Source organism: Triticum dicoccoides, chromosome 6A, assembly GCF_002162155.2.
Source record: "Triticum dicoccoides isolate Atlit2015 ecotype Zavitan chromosome 6A, WEW_v2.0, whole genome shotgun sequence".
In the NCBI taxonomy this organism is placed as follows: Eukaryota; Viridiplantae; Streptophyta; class Magnoliopsida; order Poales; family Poaceae; genus Triticum; species Triticum dicoccoides.
In genome coordinates this window covers 182,653,581-182,668,078 of record NC_041390.1, presented here as the reverse complement: position 1 = coordinate 182,668,078, position 14,498 = coordinate 182,653,581, and the positions used below count along the sequence as shown (strand labels likewise).

At 40.5% G+C, this 14,498-nt stretch overlaps 1 protein-coding gene across 1 annotated transcript; it reads right to left on the bottom strand.

The window, feature by feature from the left end:
• Positions 1-575: 575 nt before the first annotated feature.
• LOC119316514 (autophagy-related protein 2-like) lies at positions 576-12,186 on the bottom strand. The gene is made up of 13 exons (XM_037590837.1): positions 11,813-12,186; positions 9,890-10,938; positions 8,979-9,127; positions 7,952-8,205; positions 4,757-7,858; positions 4,561-4,670; positions 3,657-3,849; positions 3,298-3,411; positions 3,114-3,221; positions 2,726-2,858; positions 2,415-2,617; positions 1,958-2,154; positions 576-1,161 (listed from the first exon to the last, which is right to left on the bottom strand). The coding sequence occupies exons 1-13, from the start codon at positions 11,984-11,986 to the stop codon at positions 1,101-1,103; spliced, it is 5,847 nt and encodes a 1,948-aa protein (XP_037446734.1). The 5' UTR covers positions 11,987-12,186; the 3' UTR covers positions 576-1,100.
• Positions 12,187-14,498: the final 2,312 nt, after the last annotated feature.

Sequence of the window (14,498 nt, the reverse complement as noted above, 5' to 3'; positions counted from 1 at the left end):
GCCTTTACTTTCACTACTTCCCCTGCATCGACTCCATGGCTAACGACGAAGCCGCCAAAAAGGCCTCGGCCGATGCCGAGTTGGCCTGGCCAACCGGAGGGTATGACTTGTTCATCCCTTCTTTGCTTGTTCATGTGCTGTCCGTATATATGTTGTTCATAGATGTTTCTATTCTAGTACGTGCTCATATGCTTAAGTATCGGTATGAGATGCATACTTTATTTGTCATGCTTATCATTAACTCGTGAATTAGATTTGTCAAAAATGTGCTAATATTTCCAACATGTTGTACTGTTGTGATTGAAGACGATTAGATAAGAAGTTTTTTTCAGAAAAAAGAAATAATACATGGCGCACCGAATGTGAAGGAACCTGTCAGCTCCGCATAACACAGGCTACTTTCACCGTGACAGATGCAGGTGGACGTGCCCGCAAGGACTTTTTTAATTAGCACGCGATTAAAGCAACAGCGATCATTTCATCTTCTGCAACGTGCGCACAGAAGTTCCCTGGACACACAAAACCTGCTAACATTTACAATTAAAAGGCAAGACAACTTTCCCTCAAAAAAAAGGCAAGAGAACTTATTATCAGTGCTTTAGCAAGACGAAAACCATAGTCCCAACAGAAACAGAAGAGATATTTACAGAAGTGTCAAAAACAGAAGAGACATATTTACATCCGCACAACTAAGGAAGAGCTACTACAAACGAAAGGCGGAAGAGTTTATCTCCTCTCTCAGGTAATTGCCTAAGCGAGGAGTTTACAAAACTTGCACCAGGGGTGGAAAAGACGCCATGAATTACAACTGTGGGGTGTGAATTACAACTGTGGGGTGTGAATTACAACTGTGGGGTGTGCTAATTGTACAGACTGTACAAGGCTTACGCCGTATATGATCTAATCTTTCCTACAAAATGTACACCTCTATAATCTCCATGAAGAACAATGAAAATGATGCTGGTTCTCAAGGGTATGATTCCTAGTTGTGCAGAATTCACTTGTCCTATACAAGTTTGCTCGTCATTCGGTGAGATTGCACAGGGGTGCTTGTTTGACCACTTCATGCAGGGAGAGACACGACGGAGTGTCAATGAAGTCTACAGTTGAGAAGGCCCCAGGTACTTGTACATAGATTCTTTCTTGCGTCTAGGATCAAGGCTGTTAATGTGGAAACAAATTCAGTGAACAAAAAGATGATATGCGTATGTTATTAACAATTTAAATGTGGTGACAGCATGGTTGAAATATATCAATCCTTCACAATTCATTGACCTCGGCTTCACTACTGTACTATCTCACAATACCCAGTTACCCTTTTATTAATTATACTGAATACAGCAAGACAATTACTTTGCAAGACCCTGCACAGACATAAAGCTAGAAGTTCCTTAGATAAATAAGCATTTCTCAAGATCCGAGTATCTTGTGATCTCCTCGTTATTATATAATCAAACTGTTCTTATTAAAACATAATTTGTCCAGAGGAATAATTAATATTGCAAAAGGTGAAATCAGAAGATAACTCATGTCACACTGGTCCTGTCTTGTTTTATTCATTGGTCTCTTAACTGTCATCTTTGTTACTTTCTGGACCGAACTAATGAACAGAAGATGCATGCATAAATGCAAGTTGGCTTCTAGAGTAACAGTTCTCGATATACTGCAGGGTTTATTTTGACAATAAATTGGTGTATATTTACAAATAATACAAATATTGAAGTGCCAAATAAGACACAAAATACAGATCCTTATGTGCTGTTTCAAATCTTAACTGGGTAATGATCGACATGCGATTAGAACTGGGTAACTGACCTATAACTTATAGTGATAATAGCAAAGGAATCAAGAGTGAGTTGATCCGAGACCAAACAAAATAGTCTGATGTGATGACATGTCACTAACCCTATATATGCACACAGCTTTAGCCGATATTTGAGAATGAGTGAAAACTCACCTGTTCCTTATACCAAGAAGTGCATAATGTACAGCACGGGCAGTTGCTGATACTGGAGCTACTACAGCAGCTGGAGCTCCACAAATTGCAGTAGTCAGTGCTGATCTGGCACCAGCCCCGCGATTATACACGTTAATAGGATTCCCAATCAAAGCAGAGGCAGTCCTTCCAAGTCCATCAGTAAAGCTTTCATAAGCCTGAACAAAGTTCCAGGTTAATATTAAAACACTTGGCACTACCTGTGTACTTTAGGATTCAGGCTAGTACAGTTCAGAGACTCAGGTGAAGCAATTTCAAGGTCTATTTTTAACTTATCTAGAGACTTTCATAGTGATGCAAAATTAAACTCCAAATCACAGAAAACTAGCAAAGCCCTGAATCCAACTTCATGAAGAAATTTTCATGCTATTCCAGAACAAGAGATATTTTTATCATGCAATTCAAAGGAATTTAATACCTGCTTTATTCCTTGTGTTGCATTTTCGGGTTGGTTTGCCCTTACGTTATCTTTGTTTCTTTTAGCTTCACACGCGGCTAAAGGTGGTGGAAGAGCTGTAAGGGCATGTTCTGCCTTCAGCAGCATATCATGAGCTCCCGCTGCCAAATGGACACCAAGCCCTACAGCTTCAATGGAAACACTTCTGATAAAGGCAACAGCACCTGCCAGACAGAATGCCAGAATCATCATTGATACATATAATCAAGTGTTTAAAACACACCACATATGAACTTCAACATATATTTAAGCAATGTATCTATGTAGCTTACCTCTTTGCATTCCCTTGACCAACTTCCGGTCTTTCTTGTAACTTTCGATGGGTAAAGATATCAATTTCTTAGTGCCTGAAACAACGGCACTGACTGATTTTAAAGGAGGAAGCCCTTTTAACAATTTATGGACCTACACAAACATAACACATTGTCAGTTCTACAAATGACATGTGTTTAGACGAGTGATAGAGAAAAAAAAGTTCTTTTGTTAACATATATTTTCTCCTTATTTTGCACACCTGTGTATAGTATACCTACATATGGAGCTGCACATATTGCAAACTCTATTTCTTTCATAATATTTTCCCATGTTAAGTTTGTATATGTTTGCATACGTAACAGAGAGCACGTCTAAATGTACAGATGAGCATGGGGAGATCATAACCTGATTTTTAGATATGTCCTCCAACCACTCTGCACCAACTGTTTCACAAATACTATTCCACCCATACAACCCCATTGCAGAAACATGTTTAAGCTTCAAATCGATTCCCTGCAGAAGAAACTTCATTAGGATTGCCTATCAACAGATTGATTGCTTCTAGAGTATTTTTTCAACAACAGTTTACCTTCAACGGAAGGATGTTGAGAAGTTCTGCATAATTTCCTTTGCCTAGTGCAACAGGATCAAACTGACGAGGGATATAGTTGATGTGCAGAACAATAGGCTTGACATCAAATTTCTGGCATCAGAGAAAGAAAAAAATCAGATCGCAGTGGTTCCTACTAAACATAAAGAACCCTGCTGCCTACCAGTAAAAATATGTTCTGCTGCACGTGCAGATTATTTATTTATTTTTTGCAAGATTACACGTGCAGAATTTTTAGTCATGTTTAGTTAGTGCAAAAAAGTTCTCACGTAAACCATATCAAGTCTGGTGAATGACAAACACAAATCAAGAGGATCTTTTTTTAGTCTCCGAAGTACCTGAAAGAACGGAAGTAATGCCTCATCCAGAACTGTATTGCTTCCATAGATTGTGCTCTCTATATGAACAATATCATTTTTGCAAGGCAAATGAGAGCTGTTGTCACAAGAGTCATTCTGAAAGAAACACATGAGGAACTTAAGCTGCCCTTGATCAAGATGCAATTGAAGAGGCAAAATCTCAAGGCACAATCTGGAAAGGTTAGGTGCAAGAGAAGATGGTCAGTCATCATACTGGGTGCACATGTACGGTGTCGGAAGGAAGCGATGGGTAACAGCCAGCACTTCAATGATACTTGGGAATTATAATTCAGCATTTAAATACGGCACATACACAAAATTAGTGTTAACGCCTAAGGCCAACAGCAACAGTCTTGTCACCAACAACCATATAGGCATGAATTTCAAATTCAGATATGTCATCACAAATGTGTTTTGCGTCAAAAACTCAATATTGTTAAAGCAACCTAAAGCCTGCCATCGCTAACTTTGGACCTTATGGTGTAATTGAGATGTCCACATTACATACAAAATATTAGTTCATAAATTTCCATAACTACACGCATGAAGCAACCTCAATACTGGATTGTACAAAAAAAAAGACACCAGATTAGATCCATTTACTAAATAAAGTGTGTCTCTACTATTTAGCTGTGAGACTCGCCATCTTCCATTTTTAGCCAATTCTATTAGGACTTGTTCTAGTAATGATCCGCAGCCAGTACATAAGTTCTTTATAGGTCAGCAGATGTGGATGATATAGATGAGGTATCCTTACAGTACTGTGTATTCTTTAACCATTTGGATCTATTAAGTACAGAGCAAACTTTCAAAGTCTTCATGGTTAACATAAGCAAGAGAATTAATTCAGTGCATACGTAATGTAACACAATCCTGCATTTACCTGTAATCTTCCAAAGGAGTCTGTAGCTCGGGCTTTACACACTCCAGTTCTAACGTGAATGCACTAGAACAAGATTCTCTTGGGTAATCTGAGTCGTAGCAGCCAAGAACCTTTTAGAAGGACCAGAAGAGTTAAAACCATTAGCCCAGTGATAAAAGCAGATGCTTTACGTAATTTTAGCCACAAAAAGACATACCATTTTCCATGGAGCATCCACCCTTTGATCACAAAGATTTATGTCCCGTGCAGAGATAGATAACTTAGAAACAGAAACACCCCCATCTGGATACATATCAAACTGTACACCAAGCCCCGAGATAAGAAATTCTAAGGAAGAGCTCATATTCCTTCCACTTGAGGATGAGAAGTTATTTACATCTTTCTGAGCTAATGACCAGTCATCTCCAGCATACATTCGCCAATTGACATTTACATCATGAATTATAACCTTTCCTTTCAAATAACAAGATTCCTCATAATTCAAGCTGCAAACAGTAGGCTTCCCTTCTTGGCGGGCCACATGCCCTCCTTGTGGGTTGTTCCTTTCCGGAACATGACTCTCAACTATTGTCAAGGGAATACTGTTATACCATCCACCATGTTCAAATTCCATGGTTTTATAAGCATCATCAACAGATATACATTGATGTCCTACATTACATAGGGTTGACGATGATGTCTGTAGAAGGTCAGGCATATAATAAGAGTCAATAATTTGTTCATGACAGGAGTCCTGTTTCAATGGTATTTCAGTAGTATTGACTTTTGGAGTAGCTAATGATGATCCAAACAAAATGTGTGAAACACTGGCGTCAGTTGCCCCAGGGGTGGGCGACTCAGACTCAACATTCATTCCATTGCTACTTGGTGAGTTGTGACAATTTCTGCTAGAAAAATTGTAGGCTTTGTAGTCCTGGTCTGTGTAAAAAGCATTCTCAATTATATCATCAAGTAGTCCATCTGATAAGCACTCTCCAGAATATGCCAAGTTGTCAATGCTGCTCTCTGACTTGTCTGATGCATCACTGGCCATATTATGGTTGTTTGCTTGCTGGACACTATTCCACCTAGATTGTAGATGAACTAAAGCATCACGCATGTCTGGAGCATATAGATTCTGGAGTTGGGAACACAAACAAATAAGACCATGTGTTGTATCACAACATGTACCAATATCAAATTGTGAATCTGATATTTCAAGCTTCCAAAAGGAAGTGTCAATTCTTAGAGCAGCTTCAATGAACGTGTCACGGGCAATCTTAGTGTAACCCATTTTATGAAGATAATCAACACCATAACCGCAAGTGGCATTTTTGGAACCAAATGATTCACAGATGAAAAGCCCGAGATCTCGCAGCTGGATATCAAAATCTGTAGCTGCAGAGTCTGGTGCAGATATACTGTGAAGTTTAAACGATGATGCAGCTAAAATGCATGAAAAAGACTTGCAATCAGGAGCTTCAGCGCTGAAGGTGGAAGTTTTTACATGAGATTCATAGCTCACAGCAACATCAACCAACTCAAGAAAAAAAGATGACCGGTCACCAGGACATGAATTATCCCCTGTTTTGCTGTTATTGGACTGTTCAGTTCCGCGTGAACCTGCATTAAACAGCAGGCACATTGCATTGATCCAATCCATGCGTCCACCAGGTGCCACAATTGTCCCAGAACGAAAACTGGCAGAAGTATAGTCCTCTTGTAGATTTGGGTTCCTGATGTGGGTCACGGAACAGCCAGAAGTTCCAAAAGATAGTGCATTGTTTCCTTCACCATCACCTCGCATATTAGCAGAGTCCTTACAGACAACTAGGAGAAAAACTTTGCTTTCGGCATAGGTTTTATCATTTGTATCAGTAACAGAACCCCAAAGCTCACCTTCACCATGATTCACCCAAAGAAAACTGGCATTATTGATTCCGCCTACATTAGAAAAAGAGCACAGGGAAATTTTTGAAATGGACAGCTTAAAACAATTCCAGGAACCTTCTAGTTCTGTCTGCAGCAAAGGACCAACTACCACAGTTTCATTTAATTCAGTACAAATATCCAAAAAGCTGCATTCAAAAGTGATAGCTGATTGGATGGCAACATCATTGATAGGCATAGATTTGTCCCTTCCACTTTCAGAGCTGCTCATTGCACCATTGGACAGCCCGCTGAGAATGCAATCTAGTAGCTGATTCAGTAATCCACAATCCTTCTTATTGAGATGAACTGAAACTGAAGAAAGTTTAATATGCAGAAAGCACTCAGTGCTCTGAAGGAGCTCCTGGCGTATACTATAACTCGACTTCTCAAGATCCTGTGAGGTTGTATAAGAGGAAACACCAGCAAAATTGCCCCTTTCTCGCTGAGTAATCTTTTGGTCATGCAGGTTTGGCAAACTCCAAGCTTTACTAACCATCTCAGGGTCAGTTACAGGGTATTTTCTCCAGATCATCTTAATACTAGAGTCGCTACAGTTGGAACTAGTGACTGAGATAATCTTCAGAGCAAAAAAAGTTTGCCTACTCAAAGAATGGCTTCTGTCATCCAATTCATAGCTCATCGGTCTAAGCAAATAGATGTCGAAGTTCCCAGCAGCCAAATGGAGTGAGGTAGATGGTATGCCGGAATGAGCATCATTAGGCATTTCCTTTCGGAATGGAGACGAAGCTTCCCCTGGGTCCAGAGAGGATGTGCGGTCAATGACAAGGAATGTATCCAGGATGGATGGGCGGCTTAAATCCCATGGGGACTCAGTAGGAAAGCAAATGATGACTCTTGAACGTGAGAGAGCCATCTGAACCTTTAGACTCCCACTTGGTGAAATATTAGTTTTGGTGGTCAACTTACTGTTTCCTGTATCACCACGCATATGGAGTTTATGCTTTCCGTGCACCGCATCAGACTCAATTTTACTGATAAAATTCAGTAGCATGTGTACTGTATGGAAATGCACCCACCAAACTAATGAAGCCAAACAGATTGACAGTGAAGTTGAGCTTACTGAGTTGCCACCTCGATCTGTGCTACTAACATCATAATGGAATGTGGAATCACCAAATGTTTTAAGCAATTCAACCTTAGCTAGTTTACTTGAATTGTTCGAAGAGTATCCAGATGACTCCACCCAGTAATCTTGAGCAGCAAACGGGAATGAAGGGAGAGCAGCTTGAACTTCATGGCAATAATCACTATTTAAGAAAGGAGCAATAACGGGTGTGTGATCTGAATCATGCTTTTCAGTGCTGTAGTATTCATCGAGCCTCATGTGGCCAATCGATGCTTTCAACCTCAAGTTTTTCGGATATGTCTGCAGACATGAAGAAAACTATTTAGTATCAAGCTTCATGACACTTCAAATGATGTATTAACTGAGAACAATGCTGTTGATGGCAGACCATACCTCAAGGTCAAGATGAATGTTATGACACTTGTATTCAAGATGATGCATACTTAAACTGGAAGCACTAGCAGGAGATATCATCGATCGCTCAAAATGAGCAGGAGAAAGACAGCTTGAAAACATTTCCAAACTTCTCATATCTTTGACGAGACTCAGAGAAATACTGGAACTGCCAGTATCCATTTCATCACTGAACAAAAGAATAATGCCTATCTGAGCAATGGAAGCCCGCAAGGTTTTCTCAATCAGTGTTTCTGTTAGGAAAAAAAAACTAAAATAAGTAATGCCATGATATACATATATAAAAGTTAAATGGACAAAAAGTAAAGCACTACAGCTACTTGGTTTAACACCAGAAATTGCAACATTAGCCACCGTGGAAAGAGAATTGAAGGAAGCTGTTTCTTATTCATGAATCACAAGTATGGATATCAGAAGGAGGTGATCTTAGAGTCGTCTAACAGGTCTGCTGTTGATCATAAGCCAGCATAAACTCGAGATCTGGGAGTAGTTGGGTTTTCGGCAAATTCCAATATTAAAGTTCGTTCAATTTGGTACTTGCTCAAATTTTGGTTTTCAGTTAGTAGGGCAGAGACGAAACTAACAAACCAGATGTCCCAGTTAATTAAAAAATACTGTTACGAAACAGCACCACCATATTACTGAGGGGTCAGCAATATGTCCCATCATCATATCTATTCAGATGCTAGCAGGTATAATATTTCTTATTCTCACCAAAAACGCAAAGGCACAATTTTTTTTTCTTGGAAGTGTGGAACACAATTCAACTAAATATGGACAGTGTTCAATAAAATCAAGAGTAAAAGCAAATGGTAGCTGAAGGAGCAAAGTTAATACTAGTAGATAACTCAATCCGCAAGAAAATTATCACTAATTGATAACTAAGTAGAATAGAGAGCATAAATTGGTATCAATGTAAGTATTTCATGCTTCATGGGGGTAGAGTGGATAATATGTCTAACCAACAAAAAACTGAAAAGATGTACAACAAAGTACAAGCGGATACCTTTAGGGACTTGATCGGATCCAGAAGCTAATGCGGATGCAAAAGTAATTGCGTTGAATACCGAACACGTCCAGTCCCATATGCCACTATTTCCTAAATTAGTATGAGAGCTCCTCAGTTCCTCAAAGCATTCAAAGAACTGACTGATGCTGTCAAAGATGGAGAACAACAACAAGTTAGTAATAGAATTAGGCCAGTGTAAATATATTTTTCTCAAGTGACCTGCTTCCCTTAAGAAATGTAAAAGCAAACAAACTCAACAAGAGATAAATTCTTACAAGAACTTAAACAAAGACAAAAACATGGAAAACTTACAATAAATTCAAATAAGAAGATTGGTGCATTTGGCCATTAAATCCCAGGCTGCATACTAAAGATGCAGATAAACATTCTAACAATTCATGCCCCATGCTGCTCAGTAAGTTGGGATGTTCATAGGACAAGACATTTCAGAGACAATTGAAGAACTATCGCAAGAGGGCAAGAGCAACAAGCACACAAGGCAATGGCCACTCAAAGAAAAACAGTGAAAGAAGAAACTGGCCATAAACCCCCAATGCATGCACAACACAGTGAGAAACTAGGGACCAATAATTCGTAAAACCATCTGATTGAACAGTTTTTTTCTAATGTTTGAGACAAAGGAAGCAGCCCTTCTAATTCTATTATCAGAAACCAGCATGCAGTTCAGTTACAAAGTTTATGAAGAATGATAGAAATAAAAGCAATGTGACATAGAAACATCATGTTTTTATCTGTTCTGCAATGATATAAGAGGTATGTCAAAAATATGCTAGAGAAATGTTTATAAGAGATTAATAATGTGACCTGACGCAAATAAGAAGGTGACAGATACATGGGTAAAACGACTGTCAAAAACCTTTGAAGAAACATTAAACAAAGAAACAAACCTTTCATCACAATCTGAATCAAATTCACCTTGGTCACTATGGACACCAAGACCCGGAATCCAGTCTTGAATCACATGTGCCTTGTTGAGGAAACCATCCTGAAAATTGTCTTGCCTGCTTCGAGAAAATGCTCTCTGTGACAAACCGTCCCCGCTAGCTATCGCAGAGGCTGAACCTGATTTCGACGAGCTTGATGTGGATGCACATAAGGAAGCTCTGGAGGCGTTCATAGACATATCTGCAGTACTATGTACACAATTATGTTCATCTGCCGAGTTCCTACAAAGAGAATCATATACATCCATGAACCATTGGATACTGCTCATCTGTAACTGCAATTCTAATGAATCAACAGATATGTCTGCATCAATTTTTTGAAAGTTCAAGCATCCACTATTCCATGGGATGCTTAAGTTCAATGTTCCTGAGAATCCACCAATGGGACTTGTCAAGACCGCAGTAGTACTATGATTTGATGAAATGTCAGCTGTTCCTCTATCCAGATCGTTCTGAAGATTTGCATCAACATCATCCATCTTCAAAAACTCAATGACCGCCTCTTGGAATGTTACTAAGTTATTCAATTTGACTGGACTGTCTGTTGAAAGATTGGTTCCACACTGTATCTCTTTAGTTCGGAAAACTAGCGACCGATTAAATTGCAAGGCCCTTTTATCCAAAATGCTTTGAGGGTCAAATACTACATACGTATTTTTCAACTTGATATTAAATCTTGTAAGAAACTGCTTGATGGCGTTGGCTATTCTCTTCACACCATCGTCCACATCTCGAGATGCAGAAGTAGAGCAGGGATTACTATCAGGTTCATTCCTCTTGGTCTCAGCCGATCTCGCCTCTGTATCACTATTACCAGCAGAAACAGAGCACTCAGTATCTACAGGTGAGGCTTCACTAGCAACAGATGGTGCAAGTACAAACTCCAACCCTTCCACTACAATCTCAACCTTCCAACTCCTTAACTGTAAAGGTAATTTAACTAGCAGGGATTTTATAGATCCTTCTTTAACTGTGATAGGAGATCCTGATAGCTGAAATAGAAAATAAAGTTAGCCGCAAAATACGTAAGGAGAAGAGTGTAAACAGAAAATTAACAGACTATATAAAATCTAACAGACTATAAGTTGGCAGCATAACTTAGAATTCAACAAGTACGAGTGATCAAATGTAGCATATAGGCAGTGGTGTTATGCTTGTGAACTACAGCAGGTGGAAAATGCAAGTTTGTCACTGAGGCAAGAGCACACGCATAAGATAGAGTATGTCCAGTAGTAAGTGCCACAACAAGTCAGGTTTGAAGGACAAAATTAAACACAACGGAATGCAGCTCGGTCAGAGCAAATGCGACATATTTCAAGTTAGTGCGACTCCCAAAACTAACACTCTTTTTTAGACAAGTAGAGTGTCTTGAATTTCTTGTAACTCCGGTGGAGGCATTTCTTTTGCCCTTCTTCTTTAATACTCCCTCCGTAAACTAATATAAGAGCGTTTAGAATACTAAAGTAATGATCTAAACGCTCTTATATTAGTTTACAGAGGGAGTATATGATATGCACACTCGTGCATATTCGAGAAAAAAAAAGACAATGGATGGAAGATTTTATTACCCCCGGCCTCTGCATCATAGTATATGCAAATATTGCAGCCTAATTATTACAACGTTTATTACTAAGTCACCAAACATGGTAGACTTGTAGCCGATTCTTCAGTTCTTCACCCTAGCGCTGAAATCCCCAGAGCTTGGCCCGACATTCCAAAAAAAGCAAAAGCGAGACTAACCGATCGCACCAGCGCCCAATTGCAATCAGAAAAACATAAAACCGAATTCATCCACCAATCAAAGGAAGGGGCGTCTAATCGAACACGTGCGCGGCAAAGCCCTAACTAAACCCATGCGATGCGCACCTTTGCGTTGATGAAGTCGGCGTTGAGCGCGAGGTCGGAGAGTTGGAGCGTGCCGCGGGTGAGCTGGAGGTCCAACTGGTCAAGGTCGAGGTCGCCCAGGGTGAGGTCCCCGAGCCGCTTCAGCAGCCACCTGCACACCGGCTTCAGCAGCGTCCCCGCCGACAGCCCCCACATCGGCCTCGACCCTCGCCTCCCGGCTCTGCGGCGGCGGCGGACGAAGTAGCGGAGACTGCTAGCAGGTACTCGGCGTCGCGATGAGGTGGGACGGCAACGGGAACGGAAAGGCGGTGGTATAGAGAGATTTTAGAGCCGCGTTGGGTCGGGCTGGAGCACCCGGGCCGGGGTGTACTCGGGAGAGGAAGTTCGTTTCAGAAAGCACCCGGGGCGACGAAGGACTCTGCGCTGGACGGTGGAGAGGAAACCGTGGCCGTCATGGGTACAATGTACTGTGGATAGTTGGTTCAAATACGAACACAAACCACAGAGTACAGGTGCTAAAAAAGTACAGTATCTCTTAACGATTTTCCCTATACAAATCAAAAGTCAAATTTTTTAACAAGTAAATTGCAAAAAACTACCACAGCAGCCACGTCAAATCAGAAAACCATCGTTTAGCCAACAATTTACAAAACATGCTAAATACTTGATTGAATGCGTTTTGACATGAAAAATGACAGATAGAGCCCCTGTAAGCGATGGTGTGGCAACTAATGTTCACATCATTAGAGAAGACCGTTGTGTTGATGTAGGGATCACATGTCATCGTTTATATATATATATATATATATATATATATATATATATATATATATATATATATATATATATATATCTTTTTTTCTCTCATGCATTCCATCAAACACCTTATGCGCACTAACAGAGGCCACCGGCATATGCCGTGCACCTGCACCATCCTCTACATTCACATGTGTGCTCTGAGCCGCCATGCGTGACCGAGCCATTGAAGTTGACCCCGTCGAGCCGCACGATCTTCAGCGGTCCTCTGCATGCACCGTTAGAGTCGTCCTGAAGTCGCTGGAATTGACCCCATCGAGCCGCACGATCTTCAGCGGTCCTCCACGCGAGCCCGTGCTCCGGTGACTGATCCCGTGTGTTGTCCTTGCCTTGCTCTACTGATGCCATGGCCGCGAGTTTTGCATGTCCTAACTACCTTGCACCGCCTCCACCTCGCATTGGATCGTTGCCTCGTCGCTCGCGAGTAGGGCATCGCGGCGGCCAGTGACTCGTCATGTGCATGGGAGGCGTTTGGAGGGAGCCAATGGCGTGCAACAACCATGCCACATGGATATTTCTTTATCTTTTTTTTCTTCATGTGACAACCATGTGGCGTCCAAAGTTTGTCACGGACTCTCAGCTGGCCATCCCATGCCACATGGCCCTGCTGGATGGGCCACACTGTTAGTTTTCATGTCAAAACATGATCAGTCGTCGTTCTAGTGCTTTAGGCAAACAGATTGCTCAAAACAATGTTTTTTGCAAACTGATAGCAAAACTATGGTTTTTATGCATTGTGCGCAATTCTGATGATTTTTGACAAATTACTTGATTTTCTAGCATGGCAAACCAAATGTTTTTATTGAAAATTTAGTTGTTGCAGGATGACAATTTCTTTTAACAAACATGGCAAAATCACAATCATGTTCAACTTTCTATATGGATTTGACATGCTTACTAAAAAAACTGTCAACCTCACGAAAACTGAATTTTTCAAAAGACGTTTGATTTGCTATGATTGAAAATTTGACGTCAATTTTTTTAACATTACCATCTTTTAATTAAAAAGCACTTAATACAAAATAAACGTACATTGCACTTTATTTTAAAATGAATTTGATGTAAGCATAGACACAGTTGTATCATAACACATACTCACGCAATGGTTATTGAAAACCGGAGTCGTAGAGGGGAATAGAAGTCACAGAAGACTCGAGTCATGTGATCAGGTCTATCCCTGGTCTACGGGGCATGATCTTTAACTAAACGAGAAATCTAACGACCAGTCGACTAGTCGTTTGCAACAGGCACGAACGACTAGATCGCTCCCGATTCTTCTTTTTTCTTCTGCAAAACTGCCATCGTGGGCGAGAAAAAAACTGCTGCGCTCTGGAATCGAACTGAGGTCTCCAAGAGAAGACCTACAGCAGCCTACCACCACACAGCTACGCATATTTTTGTTAGGCGAACGATAGTCGTCATACTTGACCCTACAGAGCCACGTCAGCATAATTAAGACACCATTATTTTGCTTGTTCCTGTGCGTTGATTCACGAAATTAATTTCAAGCCATTCGCTTCTTCCATTTGATTGTCCGTGCAGCCATCCCATTTAATGCCAACAATTTTTTTCAACGTCATCTTTTGATTCACGCATCAAGTGCCAATATTAGTACTTTTTTTCTCCGTGCATTTCTAGTGCCACAATTTCCTTTTCTTTTCTCTGTTGCATGCACGCACGATCCGCTCCAGATCCAATTTTCTTGCTCTCCTCCCGATCCATTTTTTTCCCTCTTCAGATCTTTTTTCGTTCGAGATTTTTTCACGCAAAAATTGGTGTGAACAAGAGAGGATTCGGTCCTTGCACCACTAGTGAGCCAACTCAACTAGCCTACCACCTGACCTACGATCCCTTTCTTGAACAAAAAAAAGTAAATGGACTATTTAACATG